This window comes from Hyperoodon ampullatus (assembly GCF_949752795.1).
Source record: "Hyperoodon ampullatus genome assembly, chromosome: 14".
Taxonomy (NCBI): domain Eukaryota; kingdom Metazoa; phylum Chordata; class Mammalia; order Artiodactyla; family Ziphiidae; genus Hyperoodon; species Hyperoodon ampullatus.
Window position 1 is genome coordinate 86806316 of NC_136927.1, and position 23271 is coordinate 86829586.

The 23271-nt window shown below is 52.2% G+C and overlaps 1 protein-coding gene across 1 annotated transcript in view; it reads left to right on the plus strand.

The window, feature by feature from the left end:
• Positions 1-23271, plus strand: part of CDH4 (cadherin 4) — a gene marked incomplete at both ends in the record, with an annotated part of 569293 nt that overhangs the window by 416459 nt on the left and 129563 nt on the right. Inside the window, one exon of the mRNA XM_079718954.1 lies at positions 10532-10705. Coding sequence (XP_079575080.1) covers positions 10532-10705 — 174 coding nt within the window. The remainder of the gene's footprint in view (positions 1-10531; positions 10706-23271) is intronic.

The window sequence follows — 23271 nt, forward strand, 5'->3', positions numbered from 1 at the left end:
GGGAATGAAGATGATGGGTGGCTCACTGACTCCCACGGCTGGGGGGAGCAAAGGGCACGAGAGAGAGGGGCCGCTGCCAGGCAGGGAAGCCTCGGACACGCAGGCCAGAGCAGAGGAATGGACTGCACGATCCTGCCCTGTCTCGTTCCTGTGGGCCAAGGAGCGAGACCCTGAGGGGGCAAGTGAGCGGCGGGCGTGCTCGAAGGACTCTGAGCCCCGTGAGTCAGAAAGATCCCAAGTCGCTCCCTTGGTCACTGGGTGAGTGAAGACTGTTTGCATGTCCCCGCCGGACACTTTGTAACATTCTAAGATGCAACGGCATCACCGGGAATGGTCCCACGAGGGTGGCGACAGGCCTGACCACTGAGCTGCAGCCATGGGGTGGACTAAGGTGGGGTGCCTGGCGGGGGGCTGGACCAGGAGAGGGTAGAGGCTGCCGCTGTGTCCTGGGGGTCAGGAGGGTGACATCTGAGTCGAGACCTGAGATGAGAGAAGCCAGCATTCCCACAGAGGGAGCATCCGCAGGCTGGGGGAGGTGCCGGGCAGGTCCCTGGCCAGGCGGCCCTTGGTCAGGCGTCTGAGTCTATTTTAGGGTGTGTCAGGGCCCCAGGGAGGGCTGAAAGCGGGGCAGGAGGGTGGCTCCTTCCGCTGCAGCCCCGGGTCGGCCTGCTTCCTGCTTGTCTCTGCAGGGCTGGTTTGCTAAGTGGGGTGGAGGCCCCCAGGGGCCGGCCCAGCTCCGTCTCCTGCCCCGTGGGGTCCATCACCCCTCACCCCTGTGCTCTGGGCACTGTCCCGTCCCTGCCCTGGGAGGTCCCGCCACCCAGTACCCCTGCCTGGATCCTAGAATCCCCCCTCTCAGCTTCTCCTTTTCCTGAAACAAAACAAAAGCCTCAGAGGGCACGAGGCCATGCCCCCCCAACCAGATCCACCGCTTTGCCCCCATGTCCCTATGGGGGTGATGTCCCGTCACTTCGGCAGGACCTGCCCCGCCCCCAGCAGTGCTCTCCGCTTCTCCTGCAGCAAAGCAAGCGCTGTGATGTGAGTACAGAAAGGAGGGGAGAGAGACCCTCCCTCACTGCCTGTCAGACGCTAACCTTCCTCCTGACCAAAGCCTTCCAGGATCACCCACACCAGCAAAACTGACCATTTTTCTCACTAATTGACACCAATATGAGTGACGCCTCTCGGTCCCACTGCTAACAACTCCAGGAAAAAGTCATACATTTTGGCCTAACTTGCTAATTTAATTTTTTTTTTTTTTACTGTGATTGTATTTTTTTTCTGTAAACTACAGAGTAATTTCATTTATGTTGTTCCTGGCAAAACATAATTTTCTGGATTCTCCAGAGCCAGTTACCAGCCAGGGGACTCGCAGGAGATGCCTGGAGACAGCTTGGCTTGTGTCAACGGGAGGAGTGGGGGGCAGGCGGGGATGCTGCTCAACACCCTGCAAATGCGCAGGACACCCCCCAGAGGATGCCCTGGGCCCACACGTCGGCACAAGCCGGGCAGGGGCAGGCGGAACTGCTCGGGCGCTGGGGGTCCTTGCCGTGCCGGGGAGTGAGGATGGCCGAGCAGCCTGGCCAGGCTCGTGGAGGTGACACACACACACGGTGGGGCGGGCTTGTCTGAACGTTCGGGCATCCCCCCAACTTCCTTACCGTGGCCCGTAAAGCAGACACGTCCTCCCCTGTGCTCCTGTCCGTTACACCTGCATTCTGCCTGCTCCCTGGGCTGCACGGGTGGGCGCATTGTCTTGTGTCTTCATTTCTGGGCGGACACAAGGCTGAAGAGGGCAAGGGGTGTGCTCTGAGTGTCCGTTAAAAGAAGTGTGGTTTTGACACTACGGAAGAACGTGAAGCCTTCCGTCGGGATGATGGTGATGGATGCGAGTTACCTAAAGAACCACGTCTCAGCTGTTCCCCCAGGGCTGCTCCCACCCTGAGTCCCTGGCCCATCTGCCTAGGACACGGGGGCGCTGGGTGCCAGGGTCGCAAAGCACAGGCAGCATCTACCCTCCATGTCAGGGCGCCCCCGTCCAAGCTGAGGAGCAGGGAGGGGCCGAGGGAGTGGCCTGGGTTCCGACCCCAACCCCATGAGCCTGGGCCAGTCCCCGGACCTCTGCCCAGGTGTGAGTGAGCACAGCGCCAGCCCCTGCCTTCCTGGGCTGTCATGGGCGTGAGTGAGCAGGCGGGAGGGGGTGCCCATCCCTGCCCCCTGCCCCGCACACAGCAAGCAGCGGGTACAGGAGTGTTCGCTTAAGACTGTCCTTCCAAATATAGATGCACAAGAAATAATCATGCTATTTCATTCAGGAAAACTTTCTTTGTATGATTTTTATGGGAATTTTCAAAACAATCTCCCCTTCTTAGAAGAGATCGCAAGTAAGAAATACCGTAGTGCTTTGCGGGGCATAGATAGGGCATTCGTCTTCCCTATAGTGTCCTGGATGTAAAAAAAAAATCCACTAAGTGCCTTTTCAGAACCAAACTCATGCAAATGTTTGTTTAGAATGGCTCCCATGCTGTTTGTTAAAGAACGGAGATATCTTTCTGTTGTTTTATTTTGTGTTTGTTAAATACCTTTTTATTCCGTCGGTCCTTAGCTACCATGGAAACCAGGCAGAAGGCTGCAGACAGAACCCTAGTTAAATATTTTAAATATACATCCTTGCAGGCAAACAAAAAGTACCATTTTTCAAATGTATATTGAAAGGGAAGCCGAAGGTAGAGAAATGAACTATCTGTATAGATTTTGGTGCCTCTTTTTTTTTTTTTTTTTAATGAAATCTAATTATCCTCCGTGAAAATCAGTACTGGGTTTGACATTTGGGAGGGTTGAGGAGTGGAAGGATGCTATTTCCCTTATTGAAGCATGTTTAACCCAAAGCTATAAGGAAGCAATGAAAACAGGAAGGCTGGTGAATCAGAGACAGAGGAGAGGGTCGTAAACAACGTTGATATTTGGGGAATGAATCTCATCTACCCTTGTTCCAGCATAAGTAGTGTTAGTCCACAATGCAGACATGGCATGTCATTCCCCAAGTTTTTCATTTTGAGTGCAGACCCATGAAATTCGTAACCTGGGGGCCCCAAGCCCTACATTGGTCGTGTTTCCGTGGCTGGGACGAGCCACCTCCTTCCCCAACATCAGGGCCACCGAGAGGGTCAGGTGAGACTCTGTGAGTGGGTCTTGGTCACTCTGCATGTGAGAAGGTGCAGGAGCCTACAGGGCTGGACGCTGGACGCTGGTTGAAAGGAATGGGGTCCCGGGTGGATGCCCCGGCGATGCTTCGTGCAGTGAGACACGCAGGCTGGTTGACCTTCGTGGCGAAAGAAAAGCAGCCCCGGCCTCGTCAGGGCTCCATCCTGAGGGCCTCCCCTCCCTGCATCTCGCGGGGAGCTCAGTGCAGGTGCAGGTCCCGGACCCCCATCCCTCAGCTGCACACCCACTGCCCAGAGAGGGGCTGGACGCACGGCTCCTGGGCACATGGCCCAGTCTGGAGACCAGAGAGCAGGGAAGACCAGGGAAGTTAAAAAACACAATTCCCTCCCGCCTGCCTATCCCCTGCCTCCGCATTCAGGGTCCACGGGGCTGCACTGCCAGTCAGGGAAAGAAGATCACACAGGGCACCTTCCCAAGAAGGCACAGCTCTGGGTAATGAAAGCCCATGATTCCATCGGGGGGAGGGCCAGAAAGCTGACCCCAAGCCCCTTGATCAAGAAGTGTCCTCGTGGACATTGGCGGTCGGCTCGCCTGGTTGGCACATCCCATGGGGAAATAACTTGAAAATTTCCCCATAAATTTAGCTTTTGTTGAATTGAGCAGACTTGTGTTCATGCTATTTTCTCAAAAGGGCGGGGAGTGTAGGGTGCTGAGGCAGGGCGGCACGGGACCCAACAGCTGCGTGGGAGGGCCCATGGAGGGTCAGGCTGTCCTCTGTGACCCCATCTTCGAAGGTCAGGGCTGCCAGGCGCTCCTTAGAAACGCACCGGGATCTGGGAATTTTGAAGCCGTTTTCATATCTACGTTGCCTCTTGAGGGAGGGCAGTGGCTTCTGCTGGGCCATCTTCTCTGGAGAACAGTGGAGCTCGCTGCACTTGGCAGAAGCGGCCGGGCGTCCGTGGGGTTCCGTATATGGGGTGAGGATAGGGATGTGTCCAGGGCTCGGGCCAGAGGGGTGACTTTGGTGGTGGTGAGTGCAGGGCACATGCGCAGGACCCTGCTTTTGCTCCCGGCTCTTCAGAAGTGGCAGTTGGGTTTTTGGACTTTTTGTATCTTGTTCATACTTGGCCCGAACTGCGCCATGGGTGCAGTTCTTTTTAGTCCGTTATAGTTTCTTTGTATCTGTTGCTCAAGGAGACGTCTGTCCAGGTGCAAGCCCTGCAGCAGGGGGTCCCGGGTCCCAGGTCCCTGCCTGTCTCGCAGTGGGACCCGTCACCTACACTCCCGGCACCAGGAGAGGTGAGCACTACGTACCGCTTATTCGCTGCTAACCAGCTGTCACCCTCCTCAAACCATGATGGCTGGGAAGGGACTTGCTGCCTTGAAGACAGAGTCTGGATTCTTTATATCCCCTGCTCGGTGCCACTTCTGAGTGTTTCATGAGTCACCTATTTGCTTATACTTGGCTCTTCATAATTCTGTGCTCCTGCCAGGCGAGTGGTTGGGTGATAGAAGAAGATGACAAATTATAACTTTGCACGTGTAGCTGGAGGAGGTGCACAGGACTATCCTCCTCCCCAGACACTTTCCTCTCTCTCTTTTTTTTTTTTTCTTTTTGAAAAAAAGAAGAAAAAAAAAGAGGCACTAATTTAAAACCTGCCCCAGGTCAGTTTTACATTATTCATCTTTCACTTGTGAATGATGATGGAAAGGAAGTGACCCAGCTTCTTCCTGATATAGGGGCGTCCCTGAAGGCCTCACCTAGAAGTCACACTTGATTACTCTCATAATCAGACACACAGAGCAGCCCTCCTTACAAGGAGAGCCAGCCCGGGCGGGCACAGGGCTGCTGGGAGCTTAACAAAATAAGATAATGTGCCCGGTGAGGAGATAAAAAACAAAAGCCATCTCAGGAAGGTGGGTGTGCAGGTCACTGCTGGGCTCCAGGTTCCGGCCGGGTGCCAGGAGAAGGTGGAAAGTGATGACCTGGGGGGAGGATGGCAGTCGTGCAGCTTGCCTGTGAATCTGGGGCCTCGGCCTTCCCGTGAGAATGGAAGACGGTCCTTGTCTCCATTCCTCCCCTTTTCTCTTGAGTTCACTGAACTGTGTTCCTGAGCATGGGGGCTTTGTCACTTTGTCCCTGGAGAGAGGATGCCTATGCCTGAGACTGGTCCTGAAAACCTGCCGAGAGAGACCCCTGTCCTGGGCTCCCCAGACCCCCACGCGCTATAGACAGAGCTGGTGTACACACCCCTCGAGGGGGACCAGCCCAAGCAACCGCACAGGCACGGGATGGCGTTTTGTCTTTGCAAAGTGCAAGTCCATTGGGGCAGTGACTCCGTAGCTCACCTGTATCGCTCAGGAGCGAGACCACGGAACCCCCCAGGTTGTGACATGAAGAAGCTACGCTCCAGAAAGTACCCCAGCCTCCTGCCCATGCCCCAGCTGCCCCCAAACTGCAGAGCTCGTCCAGCCCTGGGTGGGGGGAAACAGAGGCCCAGAGGCAGGAAAAGACTCAGCCTGGGTCCCGGGCCCGGCGCTAGGACCCCAGCCTGGGGAGGCTCCTCCCCTAGTAAATCACCATTTCAGAGCACGGTCAGCAGAACAAATCCGATGCTCAGCCCGATTGATGAAGGCTCAGTGGGAGAGGCCATCTGAAATGAGAAATGCTTTGTAAATAAGAGCTGATTAAGTAGCAGATGGATTTAGGGCCTCACAAACGAGCGTCTGGCCTCTGCGTGGTCTGTACCTGGGAGCCACGGCCCCTACCCTTCCTCTGCCCCTTTTGGGAAAGGCTCGCTGCGGGCGGAACAGGGCAGACGCGTGTCCTGAGCGGTCCTGGCCCCTCAAGATGCCCCTGTAAAAGCCCATCTGCCACCCCTTCCTGGGGCCAGGGCTCCAAGGGGTCCCCAGGGCCCAAACGCCACCACCCCCGCTGCACACCGTCCCCCGCTCGGCGGCTGCTTGTCGAGCACCAGCTACTCCCTGGGGTGGGCTGGGCTGAGAGTCCCATCAGGGGACCAGGCGATTTCCTCAGCGCTCGCCATCCTGCAAACCTGCAGATAACAGCTTGGCTGGCTCCAAGGCCGGCGCAGCAGTCAGGACCCTCTCCGACCCCCACCAGTTACAAGACCTCTGACTTGGGCTGAACTGTCTATAAGGAACCAGTGATGTGGAGCCTGGCCAGCCTGTCAGGGCCGGGCTGTTGGTTTTGAGAAAATTGTGACACGTTACATACACAGAGGGAGGAAAAAACAAAACACACACATATGTACACATGTACACACATGCATGTGTATATGATACATAAGCACACAGGCACGTGCACATATATGTGTGTGCACGTGTGTCTCTGTGCCTGCCCCTGTCCATACATGCGTGTGCCTCTATAGGCCTGTAGGTGAACATGCACATGTGTACCAGGAGCATAGAGGCCACATTCATGTTATCACCCAACACCTGCCATCGTTGGCTCAGAAACACGGGTGACTGGGGTGCAGTGGGGAAATCGGCAGCTGTTATCTGTTCAGAAATACCTTCAAGAGTGGCCGGAAACATGATTTACCAACCGTGTGATTACGCGTCGGGTTTGCGTGGCGCACTCTGGACGGCCCGAGGTCCTCGCGGGTCCAGGAGCGCGTGCTCGCCTCATCAGGTGACAGGTCATTGTCATCATCGGCGTTCCTCCCCCAGAGAAGTGGGTGTGTCTTCCCAGCTGAAGCTAGTGCAGGTCTGGCATCGATCTTCGCCAGATTTTGTTATTACATTTGTCTCACAGCTTTAAAATAGTAGCAAATATGTGCAATTTATTTAAACAACACTAGGGAAATTAACGCCATGCAAGCTCAGCCTAAGCAAATGAAGACAAAGCAGGTTTTTAAAAGGAGAACGGCTCGATGAAAACCTTGAAAATTCTGAGTCTGAAATTCAGAGGCTCGGGTGAGCTTCTGCAGGTGCCCAAGCATCAGCAGGCAAGGCAGACCTGCATTCTCTGTGCCGCACGTGGGAGACGTGGCAGGAGCTGGGATGGCCAGGCTCCACCTCCCAGAGGCCGCGCTTGTGGCCGGGACCCCTGGCCCAGCACCCCACACACGCATGCAGACGTGCTCAGAGCAAACACCAAGCGGGTCCCCTCTGCTGAGGCAGGTGCCTGCACCGGGTGACCCTGGTTTCCTGTGAGGCCGGGAGCCCCCGCAAGGTCATGCATCTGTGGAGCCTGGCAGTCCCCTGGAGGGCTCACTGGGCACATGCGGCAGGCATCAGCACAGAGGTGGGGAGTCCAGGTGGGAATCTCACACTTGGCATTTCTAAGCTGGAAGCTGACGCCGCGGGAACTCAGAAATGCCTCTGCTGGTCCGAGGTTTTTCACTGACGTCCTTGGGCCTCTCCGATGGGAATGTCCATGTCTGCCCAGCCCACTGCACACTGACACGAGGACCCGTAGAGGGGATGGAGCCTCATGAAGAAACCCCAGAAGTGAGGGAGGCACACAGATCCGGCCTCTGCCTAAAGAGCTGTGTGGCCTTCAGAAGTTACTTGGCCTCTCTGAGCCGCCCGGTCACCTCCCTGGTAGAGGGGGCATGACCTTCCTGTAGCCTTGGCAGTAGGGAAGATGCAGGCAGAGACGGTTCAGAGCGCTCAGAGCCCACGAGGCGTTGGCTGCCCCTGACGCGTGGAGAGCAGTTGTCTGCATCCTGGCTGCAAGGGGGGGTGTGTGGCCAGGACCATCCTGAACACTGTTCTGTGTTGCCCATCAAGGAGGCTAGAGATGACCCCACCCCTGTCATCATGAGAGACGCAGGGTTGGTCACAAGGCAGCAGCATCTGTTAGTTTGACTTGAATAGATGTTGAGAGAATGTCATGTTTCCGTAGAAATCAAGGCCACTGGGGATGCACACACCTTGCGTGGATCCTCTGATGAAGGATGGGAAGTGACCTAGGGAAGCCTTTTGGTTTTTAATTGCTGCAGACTCTTCAGTGCAGGAACTCAACACGAAAGACAGCTGGACCCCTGGTGGGGAAAGTCCCAGAGGGGGGTCTCTTTGGAGTGTGGCTTGTCCAGATGGATTTTTCCATTGATGTAGCATCAAGTTTTGGCGTTCAGGACTGACATGTTTGTTTGGTTTTTTTTAAAATTAGTTTTGTCTACGTGTGTCTAACTTACTTCTCTGCAACTTTTTTGCAAAAGGGAGTGGGGAAGGTTCAACGGGCAATGCCAAGACCAAGAGGTTCTCACGGGGTGGGAGCTCAGCTGGAGGGTGGGGACCCCGCCGAGATTGGAGAGGGGCCACCGCCCAGGGCCTCCAGCCAGCTCTGTCCTCTCTGGCTTGAGCTGTCCTGGTCCGAGGTCTGTCTCTGCCACATGAGCTCTTATATGCTCCTGGCTCTGAGACTCGGAGTGAAATGAACATCAACCATGAGAACAGTGCAGAGGCAGCCACACGGGGCACCTTGAAAATAAACATGGAGGTGATATAGGTGTAGATATCTTGTGTATACGTGAGTCCTGTTAGCTCTTCTAATTATACGATTTCATGTACATTATAACATTCAGAAATACAGAAAAGTAAAAGGAATAAATTAAAATAAAAACTCACTGGTGACCAGAGAAAACCAGAGTTTACATTTCTATGTATTTCCTTCCAATCTTTTCTCTATTCTTTTAAAAAAACATGGGGACTTATGCTGCCTGTATACTTTGGTGCCATTTCTCCACTTCCTATTAGTGTATGGAATTTCTTCATATCTTCAAAGAGTAACTTCTTTTTTTTTCTTAATACATCTTTATGGAGTATAATTGCTTCACAATGCTGTGTTAGTTTCCGCTATACAACAAAATGAATCAGCTATATGCATACATATATCCCCATATACCCTCCCTCTTGAGCCTCCCTCCCACCTTCCCTATCCCACCCCTCTAGGCCGTCGCAAAGCACCGAGCTGATCTCCTTGTGCTATGCGGCTGCTTCCCACTAGCTGTTTTACATTTGGTTGTGTATATGTGTTGATGCTGCTCTCGCTTCGCCCCAGCTTCCCCTTCCCCTGCCCTGTGTCCTCAAGTCCATTCTCTATGTCTACATCTTTTTCCTGCCCTGCCACTAGGTTCATCAGTACCATTTTTTTTTTTAGATTCCATATAGATGCGTTAGCATACGGTATTTGTTTTTCTCTTTCTGACTTACAAAAAGTAACTTCTAATGACACGTAGTATCCCAAGATACGAACGTAGTGTAATGCATTTAAATATTATTTACCGCCATCAGACTTCCAGAATTTTTTCCTGGTATTTTTACTATTTCACATATACATAATGTTATTATAAAGACAGCCACAATGAACATCTTTATTTGGCGGGTTTGTCCACATGCAGTTCCGCTGGGACAGATTTCCAGCTGTGGAGTTATGGGGTCAAAAGCGAGGACCATTTCTGAGGCTTCTGATAGTTGTTGACAGAATGCTGCTCCCAGCAGTGAGGGGCCCCACTGACTTCAGAGCAGCCGACATTCAGTCCCGCTGGTTCCCGCCAGGCATGGGCTCTTTTCAGTCTAATTTCCATAGCAACCCTCTGAGTTCAGTGCTGTTATTACCAAGCCCGTTTTATAAAAGAAGTAGCTGGAGCTGAGAGAGATTAAGGGAACTTGCCCCGTGTCACATGAATCTTTGGATGCAGGTAAACGTAAGACACCAGGTCTGTTTAACACCAAACCCCACACCCTCAACCATCACCCTCTGCTGACTCACTCACAACACGCTCCTCAGGGGGGAGGATTCATTTTGTTTACTCTTGTCAGTTTGATGGGTGAGGAGGATATATTGCTTTAATTTACATTGTTTGATGACTGGACAGTTTTCATGAGTTTATTGATCCTTTGTATTTATTTTCTGTTAATTATCTATTTGTGTCTTTTTCCTGTTATAATAAAGTTCCAATTTTTTCCTATTGATTTGTAGGAACTCTTTATATAGTCAGGCTCTTAGCTCTTTGTCAGATTTGTTGTAAATTCATCAATTGCTTTTAGGGTATGTTTTCGTAAACAAGGGTTTTAAGTTAAAATGTATGAATATTTTCCTTTGTAGTTTTTTTCCATTGTTTTGGGCTTAAAAAGCCCTGATGTACTGGTTAAAGAGTCAGCTATATTTTCTTCTTTGTTTATGGTTTCTTAACCCCCATTTAATCTGTAGTCCATTTCTTTGTAGAGATGAGGGTCTTGCTAGATTTTTTTCCCTAACACGTCCCCACTTTTCCCAACACCATCCAATCTTTCCCTGGATCTAGGATAGTACAAATTCTAACAGATGCCTTTTCCTCTGCAAAACCTAACCAGGCTTCTTTTCCTCTTCTCTCCCTTCCAAATAACGCTGCAGAAAGGAAAGAAGAGTGCAGCCTTGGACCCTGTCCAGCCGCCGAATGACACGCTGTTGCCATGGCCGCAGCATCACAGCTCCAATGGGCTGAGGCGGCAGAAACGGGACTGGGTCATCCCACCCATCAACGTGCCAGAAAACTCCCGCGGGCCCTTCCCGCAGCAGCTGGTGAGGGTAAGTGGAGACCGTCCTGCCGGTGGGGAAGCTCTCGGCTTTAGCCCCTGCGTCTCCCGGGATCTCGCGAATCAAGTCTGATGGGCTCGTTCCTGGAGCCTGGGACCGGCTCTAAACTGGGTGTCTAAGAAGGTCAAGATTTTGCCTTTTCAGTAATGAGATAAGTAATACACAGAACAGAGAAAAGTCAGAAGGGCAGTTGCGTCCTCCAGGGTGGACGGGCCTGCTTGCCTTGGGTCCTCTCTCTCCGGTTACTGTCCACTGACTGTTCTGGTGCGTGGAAGGAGATGGGATGGAGACTTGGGTCATGGCCTTTGACCTCTGACACCTTCCTTTGGTCTGCACGTTCACACTTCTTCCCAATTATGACTAAGTTATTGAATGGAGAATGATGGCTTGTCCACGTTGACCATGATCTTGGTGAAAAGTCAGAGGTGCTGAGACTGAGCCTGAGGTGCCAGGGGGCAGTTCTGTGTCCCTTCCCTTAGGGTCACCTGCTCCCAGCAGCCACCATGAGGTTGCTTTTCCTGAAGGACTGAAGGACTCATTTTACAAATTTGTTTTTCAATGATCAAGGCCATCAACTAGCATTATCTTCTTCCCTTTGAAGGAAGATTGCAACCCAATCTGAGCAACAATTTGATAAAGTGGTGGTGAGAACCCCATTAAATAATCCCATCCGTGGCCAGCGCCTCTCCCCACCTGTGGAGCTAGGGCCCCTCGAGTATTATTAAGGCATCGGCTTCATTCCTTGGCCTGATTAGTCTGTTTTGTTTCCTGTTCTTTTTGATGCAGAAAGCTGGGGGGTGGTTATTAAAATGCAGAGATGAAGCAGCAAACCTCGCAGGGCCCCCCAGGTCAGACACCCCACCATACACACCCCAGCCACAGAGCCGTGTCGTGGCTATCACCCTGCCTTCACCACACGTGACGCTGTGACTTAGTTTGGTCTTTGTTCCTGTTTCTGGCCAGAACTCGTAAAACCCGTGCAATTTCCTAAATGATAAGAGTGAAAAAGATGTCTGCAGACATCCATAGCAAACCCCTTCTAGCACACCTGAGCTTATGTGCATGCGGGGACTTTGGGGAAGTCCCAAGGGAACCTAAGGCTGGGGCTAGCCACCGGGGGCACCAACCCTGTGACTGCAGGGCTGGGACCTTCACTTTCCCCTCCCCGCCCCCGCCGCCCGCCCCAGGAGGGAAGAGGGGCTGGAGGTTGGATCAGTCACCAGCGGCCCGTGATTTAATCAGTCGTGCCTACGTAATGAAGTCTCCGTAAAAACCCAAAAGGACGGGGTTCAGAGAGCTTCCAGGGGGTGAACACATGGAGATTCAGTGAGAATGGCACTCTGGGAGGGCATGGAGGCTCCGAGCGCCTTCCCACACCTCGTCCTACGCCTCTTCCATCTGACTGTTCCCGAGTCATACCCTTTACAATAAGCCAATAATCTAGTGAGTACACTGGTTTTCTGAGTTCTGTGAGCTGCTCTAGCAAACTAATCAAACCCAAGGAGGGGGTTGTTGGAACCTCATATTTACAGCCAATCGGTCAGAAGCTCAGGTGACAGCCTGGACTTGGCAATTGACGTCTGAAGTGGGAGCATCTCGGGGGACCGAGCCCTTAACCTGTGGGATGGACGCCCTCTCCGGGTAGATGGTGTCAGAGTTGAGTTAAATGGTAGCGCCCCCAGCTGGTGTCGCAGAGAATTGCTGGATGTGGTGACACCTCTGGCGTCGGAAGTGCTGTGTGTAGCAGTCGTGGAAAAAAGAAACAGGAGGGTGTGTCCAGCTCAGCATGTCACCAAACACAAGTGTGTGTGCCTGTTGCACGGGGGAGGCCAAACAGACCAAACTGTTGGAGTTTGGAGCAGAGAAGTGTTTACTGCAGGGCCAAGCAAGGAGAATGGGTGGTTCGTGCTCAAAAACGTCAAACTCCCTGATGGTTTTGGGGGAGAAGTTTTTATAGGCAAAACTTGGGGTGAGGGCTGCAGGGTGTGTGACTTTCTTCTGACTGGTTGCTGGTGGGGTAACAGGATGGGGCTCTAGGAATCTTGTGCTCAGCCTGGAGCTGCCATCCTCCACCTGGGTGGGGTCCTCAGTTCCTGCAGAAGAACTGAAGATACTGTTGCGTATATTCCTTGAGCAGGAACCAGGATCCTGCTTTGATCTCTGCACTGTAGTGTGATTGTTCCCCCTTTGTTTCCGCATTCCCTTACGTCCCTGGTTAGCAAGTGTTTGAATCTGCTCTTTGGAGTTCAGGAAGGTCTAGGAGACTGAAGCCTTTTTCCTGCAAGTAAGAAACAGGGGACACGGAAAGGCTTTTGTGACCAGGAGGGCCCCCTAGGGTCCTGCTGAGTTTCAGTCACACAGAGGCACCCTCCTGCCTCAATCCCCTGGGATGGGAGTTCACTTCCAGAGCCATCACCCGCCCTTGAGCGGCCTGCCTGGGAGGGCGAGATCACGGCGAAACGGAGGTGAGGACTGGAGGGAGGCACTCAAGCATCGACCCCCCCAGCCCGGGCACAGTTTCCCAGACTGAGCGTCCTCCAGGCCGATGCGCCAGGCCCAGGGCACAGCCCATGCCGATGGGGGTGCCGGTGACTCGGCTCTGGGGCCCCCACCAGCCCTCGAGGCCCTTGCCGCGTCGGACTGCCACTTGCCATTTACTTAAGATTTTCTCTAGTAGTTCATTTTCAGTATAAATAAATTTATTCTAAAAGGAGGCTTTATTAGCTCACAACTGGAAAGCTGGAGGTATCTGTTACAACGGAAGTCGACTGTAAAACAAGCATAAAGTAGAGAAAACATAGCTCTGGGGCGGGGGGTGGGACATGCAAGTGTTGACGTGTCTTAGATACACTGGAGCCAGAAGCTTCCTCTCAAGTGTCATCAGGATTGAAAGCAAATTGGACAGGGAGTCAGGTTTTCATTGTGTGAGCCAGTTTTATTGAAGTCCTTGGGCTGTACTCCCCAAAGGTCATCTCTAGTAGAAATCTGTCCATCTAGCTCAGGGATTGGCAAACTTTTTCTTTTTTTTTTTTAACATCTTTATTGGAGTATAATTGCTTTACAATAGTGTGTTAGCTTCTGCTTTATAACAAAGTGAATCAGTTATACATATACATATGTTCCCATATCTCTTCCCTCTTGCGTGGCAAACTTTTTCTTTTTTTTTTTTTAACATCTTTATTGGAGTATAATTGCTTTACAATGGTGTGTTAGTTTCTGCTTTATAACAAAGTGAATCAGTTATACATATACATATGTTCCCATATCTCTTCCCTCTTGCGTCTCCCTCCCTCCCACCCTCCCTATCCCACCCCTCTCGGTGGTCACAAAGCACCGAGTTGATCTCCCCGTGCTATGCGGCTGCTTCCCACTAGCTATCTACCTTACGTTTGGTAGTGTATATACATCCATGCCACTCTCTCACTTCGTCCCAGCTTACCCTTCCCCCTCCGCGTGTCCTCAAGTCCATTCTCTACGTCTGTGTCTTTTTTCCTGTCCTGCCCTAAGTTTCTTCAGAACCATTGGCAAACTTTTTCTGTAAAGGACCAGGTAGTAAATGTTTTAGGCTTTGTGAGCCTGCCGACTGGCCTCTGTTGAAACTATTCTACTCTGCCTTTGTAGCGTGAAGGCGGCCCTCAGCCATATGTAGACCAACGGGCATGGCTGGGTTCCAATAAAACTTTATTTACAAAAGCAGGCAGTGGGCCCGATTTGACCCGCAAGCCAGATCCACCTCATTTCCCAAACTCCGGAACGTCTGGCCGAGTCATTCTCACCAATACTCAACGCTTGGCAGGAACCTTATAGTGATGGGTGAGTCTGTAATGAGCCCCGAGGGGGCGTTTGCTCACTCACACCCTCACACATGTGCATTTGGCAGGCATCTTGCCGCCACTGGGATATTCTGTCGTCCTGGCTCTCAGAGCTTTCTCAGAGTTGATGATATGGGTACCGACACGAGGAATTTCCCTCCTCTGTGCCCAGTCATACCCAGGCCTGTGAAAGGTTCCAAAAGGGAAGAAGGCCACTGTGGTCAGAGCCCTTGTCCTGCAGGGGTTCCCAAGATCTGCTGGGTCGGTTGGTCCCGCCACGTCTGTCCTCTGCTGGACAGTGGAGGAAAGGCACTAGTCTGCTTCCAGCCTGACCACTGCCGGCGGCCCCGAGGCAGAGAGGTCGGGTCTGGCAGTAGGAGAGGGGAGAGCCGGCTTCCCCCGAGCAGCAGGCGCTCGCGCCCCACGGGCCTGTGGCTGTGTTGAGGGGGCGCAGTCTTCTCACGAGGCCACAGTGACGTCTGTGTGCCCTGATGGGGGACGTGCACCGCTCTGAAGCAGGGAAATGAGCCCCCACCCCCCAGTGAATGCAAACCTTGCAAAATCCGGCAGGAAAGCAGCGACGGCGGGAGCTCTCAGGCCCCTGCACACGCAGGCTCCTAGGACTCTCCTTGCCGGTGAAGTTTCTAAGCTGGAGCCGTGGGGACAGGAGGTGTGGGCGTGGCGTCCGGCGTGCGATGAGCAGGGCTGCCCGCTCCACGTGCCGGAAGCCAGCAGCCGCTGCCCAGACTCACTGAGGGGCAGCCTCTCCTGTCTTCTAGTCTGCAGTGTTGCTGTGGTTTGGAGAGACCGTGTCCTCTGCTGCTTGGACCCCCCGACGTGTCCGCAGCCCCTGGAGGAAGGCTACCTCCAGGTGGACGTCTGCTCCAATGCGGACTGCAGGGAGGGCTGACGCTCTGACAGCCATTCCCACAATTTCAGAAACCTAACAGAACAGAGGTTTATTTCTTGCTCCTGGGAAGATCATTTGGGGGCTGTCATGCAGGGCGCCAGAGGGAGGGGCGCAGGGTCGGCTGGGCCTGGACGTGGGAAACACCATTCCCGCCTGAATTCCATTGGCCAAGTTGCAGGGGACCCCGGGGAACGCGGCCCAGCTCTGTGCCCAGGAGGAGGGGTACATGTGGGAAACGGCTGCGTGCTGCCCCAGTGGGTTTCCCCAGACGAGAAAGTGCACGTCCTTTCGGCTCGAAGGGCCCCACTGCGCCAAGGAAGGGGGTGGTCTAGGTGAGCGATCAGACCTGACTCACCTGCCTTTCTCCAAGCCTGGTCTGTCTTTACCCCACTGTCCAGCTGTACTTCCTCCGAGGCACTTAGTACAGTCTGACGTCATGCCTGCTATTTATTCATCCAAGGACAGGCCTCCTGAAGGCAGGGGCCCTGCCTGCATCTCTGTGCTGTCAACGGCAGGCACTACGAGTGCCGAATGAATGAATAAATGAATGAGGGAGGCAGTGATGGCAGCGATCCCCATGGCCAACGCTGTCCCGGGCGCCCCTGGGCTCGCACAGCACGCTGGCCGTGGCACGTGGCATTTGGGGGGGTGGATCCTGGCACTGCGTCCCCTGGAGTCGGCCTCCAAGCTGAGCTGGTCCTTATGGGGAGATGGTATCTCCAGCAAATGGAGAATGGAATCTCCATTACAGTTTCTGTAAAAGATTTGTTTTCCCAATGGATTCCAAGTCATTACGGGAGAACTCAGCCCAGAAACTCATGCAGGCAGATGCACACGCGCGTGCGCACACAGCCCCTCCCACTTCACACGTGCACGCACACTCGTGTGCTCACCGTCTGCCCCCGCACCCGCCCTTGCTCCTTCTCCCCGCTTTCTCCCTTAAACTCTTACAGAGCACAGGCGAGGGTTTGGGGTGCTTTTCTACCCCACTTGTGTCTGCAGGAAGTCGATGAGTTTCCTGTCAGTGTTTTTTTTTGGGGGGGGGTGCTTCCCCGAAAGAAGCCCAAATCACAGCCAGCGTGACTACAGCTTGACGGGAGTGGGAAGCTGAGTGTGGAGCTCTGGAGGTTCAGCTGGGATCAGCTGCAGTTCTGTGCTCACTACGGCGATTCCTTCTGATAAGAGATGTTAGATGAGAAAGCGGGAGGGAGAGCAGCCGGCAGAATGTTCTTCCCAAAAAACCTGTGTTACTTACAGGCGTTTTCCTTGGAAAGAGTATCTTGTCTCTTCGTGAGCCTTTGCCGGGCCGTGCAGGGAGAACAGACCCTCGCTGGGCATTCGCTTGCCCCGCCGAGGGGGCCCCGGGCAGGGCGAGGCAGCTATTGCTGGCAGGGCTGCTAGGAGCCGTGACGTCCCGGGCGAGGCCAGTCCGCACTCCCGGTGCCACGTCCCCCAGAATTAGAGCGCGCTCTCAATGAAGTGGTGAGTGAGGAGATGCAGCCGCTTCACGAGACAGCACTCAGAAGATCCAGGCTGTCCTCTCAGAAGGGAGCAGGAACCAATTCACAGTCACTAAGCTGATCCCCTGGGAAGCTGGGTAGAGGCTTTGCATTATGGGGGGATCACGGGGAATGGCAGGAGGGGACCCCCGGCAAAGGTTAACAGGAGACCTTCCTGCTCCCAAATTCCAGCCCTGGGCTCTGGACAGAACAGTTTGGCGCCATCCATGGGTGCCAGGCACCACGCAGTCACTGGGGACTCAGAAGGGAGAGAACACAGAGCCCTTTTGTGGCCTCAGGAGCCACCAGGCATCAGCTTTCTGCCTGTCCTCCGGAATTTGGTCCCTTCCCTACCTCGGTTAGGATTCCTTCACATGTAGACTAGAGGAGGGTTTTAAAAAGACACGTGCTTTTCTAGCATGGATGTTAGGTTTGACTTCCAGCAAGATTTAGAATGAGAATCAAATCAAACGTTTAGAAAGAGGATGCGTTTCTTAGCTGAGTCTAATACAAATTCAGAATTTGTTAACTTGAGAGGTTGTCCAGGGCGCCTGTGGGAATCCGCTCTAGGTGATGAGGAGGAAGGTAATGCTCTTGGGAGAAAAGTCCTTTAATTTTGGAAGTTGAGCTTTTACCAGACAAGAAGTCATGCAGACCCATCCTCGGGGTCCCTGCCAGAGAGCCTGGCAAGGGAGCTCTAAATAGAAGACTCTGGAAGGAAGTCCTTGCATAATCGCTTAGCATGAGAGATGGCCTCTTGGGAAAGGCGAGCAGAAGGCCCTTTCTAGAGTAGGGAGCTCGAGAGCTCGGCTGCAGGTGGTTTGGAAAGGGTCGTAAAAGTCAGCCCCTCACATCTGACGATCCAAATGATCTTGAACCAACTGAAGTCAAAAACTTTCTTCACATTTTCTTGACAGTTTCGTTCCCGTTTTGTGCATGTGCACCACATAGCCTCACATCCAGTCACAAGTATTTATCGACCTTTTGTGTAAATGGAGGATGATCTGGGTTTGGGGGACTAGAGCTCAGGAGCTGGTTTTGTGATGAAATGTGCCCTGGGCTGGGGTCTGCATTATGAGATGTGTGACAGGGAGATGGTGAGTGAGACCGTATCTGGCCCAGGATAGACTCTCCATAAATGTTCATCGGATGTATAACTACATGTGATGGAGCTGGCTGAATTTTAACTCAGTGTTGTCCTACAAAATGTTTGCTGGGTGACCTAGCAGTGTAATTGTCACTGAGTCCACCTAGGAACCTATTTTCTGGTACTCTGAAGGTGTCCATCCATGAATGAATAACTGACATGGTCATTATGTACCTTCTCATGGAAGAAAGTGACCTTTCAAAGCACAATGTGTGTGTGTTGTTCCCCTTCCATCGTTTCCCCTTTGTCCGCAGGAGAAAACCTAACCCTGGAGCACATCACACGGGACCCCACGATCTGACTCTGCCCCTTGGTGCACCAAACTCCAGCCATGCTGGGCTACTTGTAGCTTCCAGTCCTGATCACACCCTTGGTTACCTGGAGTCCTGTGTTTTCCCCCTGTACCTGACACCCCCCAACCTGGCTACTTCCTGCCTCCTTCAAGAATGCCCCACTTCTCAGGACCAACACGGGTCCTCCCCATTGCCTGCCATTGTGGTAGAGTTTTTGACACTTTTTTGACACTGTTTTTTCAGTGATTATAGGTCTGTCTCCCCAGTAAATGTAAAGGGCCTTGAGGGATAGTTCACCTGTCAGGCACAGCAGCAGGGACAGAGTAGATGTCATTAAGTACTTGTTGAGTGAATGAATGATACAGCCATCATGCCCGCCTCTACTAGTCACCCTTTCACGATCATTATGAAGATGGTTAGGTGAGATAAACAATCCTTGAAAATACTGAAATTGGAAGTTCTGTTTCTGGTTATGGTCGAGTTTATATCAGACTAACACACCTCAAATAACAATTATAAACTCTAGGGGAAGTTCTTTGTTAAAAACTATTTGAAGTTACTTGAGAGTGATGAATAGTAGGCAGAAACTGTAGGGGACTCCACCCGTGAAAAGAAAACAGCACTGGGTGAGACCTGTGTTTATATGGCTTTCCCTTTGAGAGCACCCCCCAGTCCGTCCTTGCCTCAAAGTATGGCTAGATCTCACGAAGAAACCCGGTCTTACTGGCCAGAGGAGCTGGAAGATGGGGTTTAGAACTGACAAAGCAGCTGGAATGTGAGGGGATAAATCCTATAAAATATGTAGCCACAGATGGAGACTCCCAGATACACTTATAAGCTCTGTCCAGCTCCTTGGCTACCCCTTAAACTGTGCACGCACAAGGAGAACTCCAAAGAACCCAAAGAAAAGCAACAGCTAGAAGACTGAAAGCGCGGAGAACAGACTTCAGCTGCTGCCCACGGCAAGGTAAACAGAGTTAAATTTCAGTCCAACCAAGTTAACAGCCTCCAGAGAAAGATAACAGAACCAGATTCTCTGTATAATATCAACTACAATGATTACAGTGATCAGTATCCAAACAAAAATTACTAGACATGCAAAAAAAAACAAAAACAAAAAAGGAAAATGTGACCCATAATTAGGCAAAAACCGCTCATAGAATCTAACCCTGAGGTCACCCAGATACTGGAATTAGCAGCAAGGCCTTTAAAATATCTCTTATAAATAGGCTCAAGGACTTAAAGGAAAATATGGTCAGAATGAATGAATACATTGAGAATCAGAGCAGGAAAATGGAAACTCTAAAAATATAACCAAATGGACATGGTAAAACTGAAGAGTATAATGTCTCTAATGAAAAACGCACTGGATGGGCTTACAAGTAGATTGTAGAAGGCAGAAGAAAGGTCAGTGTGTCAATCGATAAAAATTATTTAGTCTGAAGAATGGCAGGGGAGAGGATTGAAACACACATAGTTTCAATGGGACAAAATTAAGTGGCCTAACCTGTGTAACTGGAGTCCCAAAAGGAGAGGAGAGATAATAAGATAGGGAAAAGGGTTGAAATTTCCCCAAATTTGATGGAGAAACAAACTTATAAATCCAAGAAATTCAGTGAATCTCAAGTAGGATAAATACAAACAAAGCCATACCTTGATTATAGTCAAACTGCTGAAATTCTAAAACTAGAGAGAAAACCTTGAAAGCAGAGGAAAAATGCAGCACAAACAAAGGACCACAGTGGGAACAAGGGCTGGCTTCTCTTTAGGAGTGATAGAGGTCTCTGGGCAATGACATTTTCAAATTGCTGAATGAAAAGAAACCATCAACCAAGAATTCTGTATCCAGAAAAAAAAATCCCTCAAAATTGAAGGTGAATTAAAGGCATTTCTGATCAACAAACTTAAGGAACTCATTAGCAACAGGCCCACATTAAGTGGTAAAGGATGTCCTTTTGGCTGAAAAGAAATGACACCAGTTGGAAATTCAGATCTACAGGAAGGGATGGAGAACACGAGAAAAGATAAATGTGTGGGTTAACATAAAAGACTGTATTTTTTTTCTCTTGACTTATTTAAAATACAGCTGACCATTTAAAGCAAAAGTATAGCACTGTATTGTGGGGTTTATAAGCCTTGCTTGTTGCGGGGGTATTGTCTAATTCACACTGCAGTGTAACTGGGACTTGCCCCTCTGGCTGTACACGTCCCCCAGGTGCCTGAGGGCCCTCCCCCAGGTGGACGTTGCCCTCCTAAATTTCAGTGTACCTCCCTTTCAAAGAATCGCCTGGGAGCAGGTTTCAGGCAGACACAGCTGCTTTCTAAGAGGCAGAAGCTTCAGATGCTCCAATTCCTAACCTCTCTCGTGGATCTTTAAGGCCTGTTCTGCAAAGCCAGAAACGCATGTGGGTGAATGAAGAAGAAGTGGATTTTCTCAGACTGAAGCCTCTGGGAAGAAACTGAGAGCAGGGCTTTCTCCAGGAGTTTGCTTGTGTCTGGGTTTTCTCCCCCATAGATAGATCTTAACAGATTGCAGAAATGTCACCTCTGCCTTCACCACACCGTCCACTGTTGTGAGGGTCACTGGAACAGAAGGAACCAGGAACAATTGAGGAAGAGATTCCAGGGGCTCCAGCTCATCCCCATCAGGAGGCGTACCTCCTTGAGGAGGTGCTCAAGCGTTTGGAGAAGCATTTTCATAGAAACAGCAGGACTCCTTCCCCAGTGAGGGGATGGGGGTGCCCATCACATCACCTGCAGTGCAGAGTCCACCCCCTGCCCAGCCCCCCGTGGGGAGGGTCTGGCACCATCAGCACCCACATGGTGTCGGTTCTGGAAGTGCAACCCTAGCACGAAGGTGCCATCGGGGCTCTTCCATGGCAGCCTCCAGACCTCCCTGTAATTATACACGCGGTCGAGACCTGCGGGGAGTATGCATTGTCCTCGCAAAAGCCAGAGGGACACGAAGAAAGCATCACTGAACGACTCAGCCGCCTTGGGTTCTGTGATTTAATCAATCACGTGGAAGACACGTACAGATCCCTTTGTGTTTACCGGTCCCTCATCTGAGCAGAAAATGTTCCCTTTCTTGAATCGCTTTAATGGCTATATTTATGCAGCTGAAAGTTCCTTAAGAAATGAAAGTAAAATCAAATTGCTGCAAATGCTCAGATAATTTATCAGAGAATATTCAATTAGAATATATTAATATTTTTAGATTTCCATCATTAATTTAATATTCAGAAATTTAATTTAGTCATTGAATCGCTGTAGCACGCTGGGTGGATGGGAGTTTAGGATGAGGGCTCCAAGCACCTGCTGAGCGTGGTCAGCTCCCAGGGGGCTCCCCCAAACCATTTCCTGCCAGCCAGGGTTCTGCCTCGGCCCCAGGGCCTCGTGTCTGCAGACCAGACGTCGTCCCCAAGTGTGGGCACAATCCACATGTGTGGTTGGGACTCCCTGTCAAGACCAGGGAGGAGGTTGGACGGATCAGGGCTTGGAATATTCCATAACTCGGGGAGCAGTGCCCCGTAATTGAGGGAGGAGGTGTCTGTGAGGGTGAAACCTGTTTCTCCCCCACCCCCAGCCGGCAGGACTAGTTCTTTTACTCCCAGCTCACCTCCAGGACAATGTGGATGTAACCGGGGAAACCGACATCTGTCCCCTCAGGTTCCCACACTGATGACTGTGGTCCTGGGGCTGCTGCAGGGTGGGCCTGTGGATAAACTTCAGAGGAGATACAGACTTCAGAGTACGTCGGGGCAGGGTTGCCAGGGGCCCCTTCCTGGAAGGCGCACCCTTTGTTCCTTGGTGTGGCTGTCTTTCTCGTATGAAATGATGACAGAAGGTCATGCTGAAGGTCATCTGTTCATCCTCACATGTTCGTTAAGCCTGCACGGACATACTGAGCACCCCCTCTGCTGTTCTAGGCTCAGAGGACTCACAAAGACACATAAGGGGCAGAGAGAGCCCAGCCCTCCCAGGCTTTGTGTTCGGGGAGGAAGATAAGCTGCCGATGATTATATATTAGGGGCCAGGGGGTGTGGGGTGCAGGTGGAGTTCCATCACACGGTGGCCCAGAAGCCTCCTCTGGTGTGAGAGCACATGCAGTGGCAGAAGAACCATGGTGATACCGAGGGGAAGAGCTTTCTCGGCAGAGGGAACAGCAAATGCAAATGCTCAGAGTCTTGGAGAAAGAGCCAGGAGGTCAGAGTGGCTGAATGGAGATGGGCAGAGACAGGGTGAGGGTGGTGAGGTGAGGGCGCATCAGGGCCAGGTCATGAGGTGCTTGCCCTTCAGGGGCATGAGCTCCAGTTGGCTGCAGTCCCCACCACCCCCTGATGCCTCCCTCGCCCTGCATCACTGTACTGGTTGGACCCCATGGGCACTGGGCAGTGTCCCCACTTTGGGCTGCACTGAGCAGCTCTAAGAGAAACAAGCACACAAACATCCCCCCAGCACGTTCCTGGGAAAGACAGGACGTGCTCCTGGGCACAGAGCATCAAACAAGGGTGCGAGTAGAACATCGGGGCCAGGGGCCTCGGACCTGTCCGGTGGGATTGTCAGGGTGAGGGCCCAGTTAGAGTGCTTGGATTCTATTTCGGCTTCTCAGGAAGCCCCTGGGCCGTTCACAGTAGGTGTGTCAGCAGGAGCGCCAGGGCCTGTTGCAGGAGAAACACCCCCAAATCTCAGTGCTAACTGTACAGCGGGCTGCTGGCCCTCTCACCCTCCTTCCCCCGCGGCACGGCTCCGCAGTCCAGGCTGCTCCCACCTCCGGCACCTCCAGGGCAGGGCACAGCTTGCCGGGGAGGTAAGCACCGGCCTTTAACGCAGCCACCTGGAAGTGACGTCACTGCCATGCCACGTCATTGGTCCACGCAGGCCACGTGGCATGAC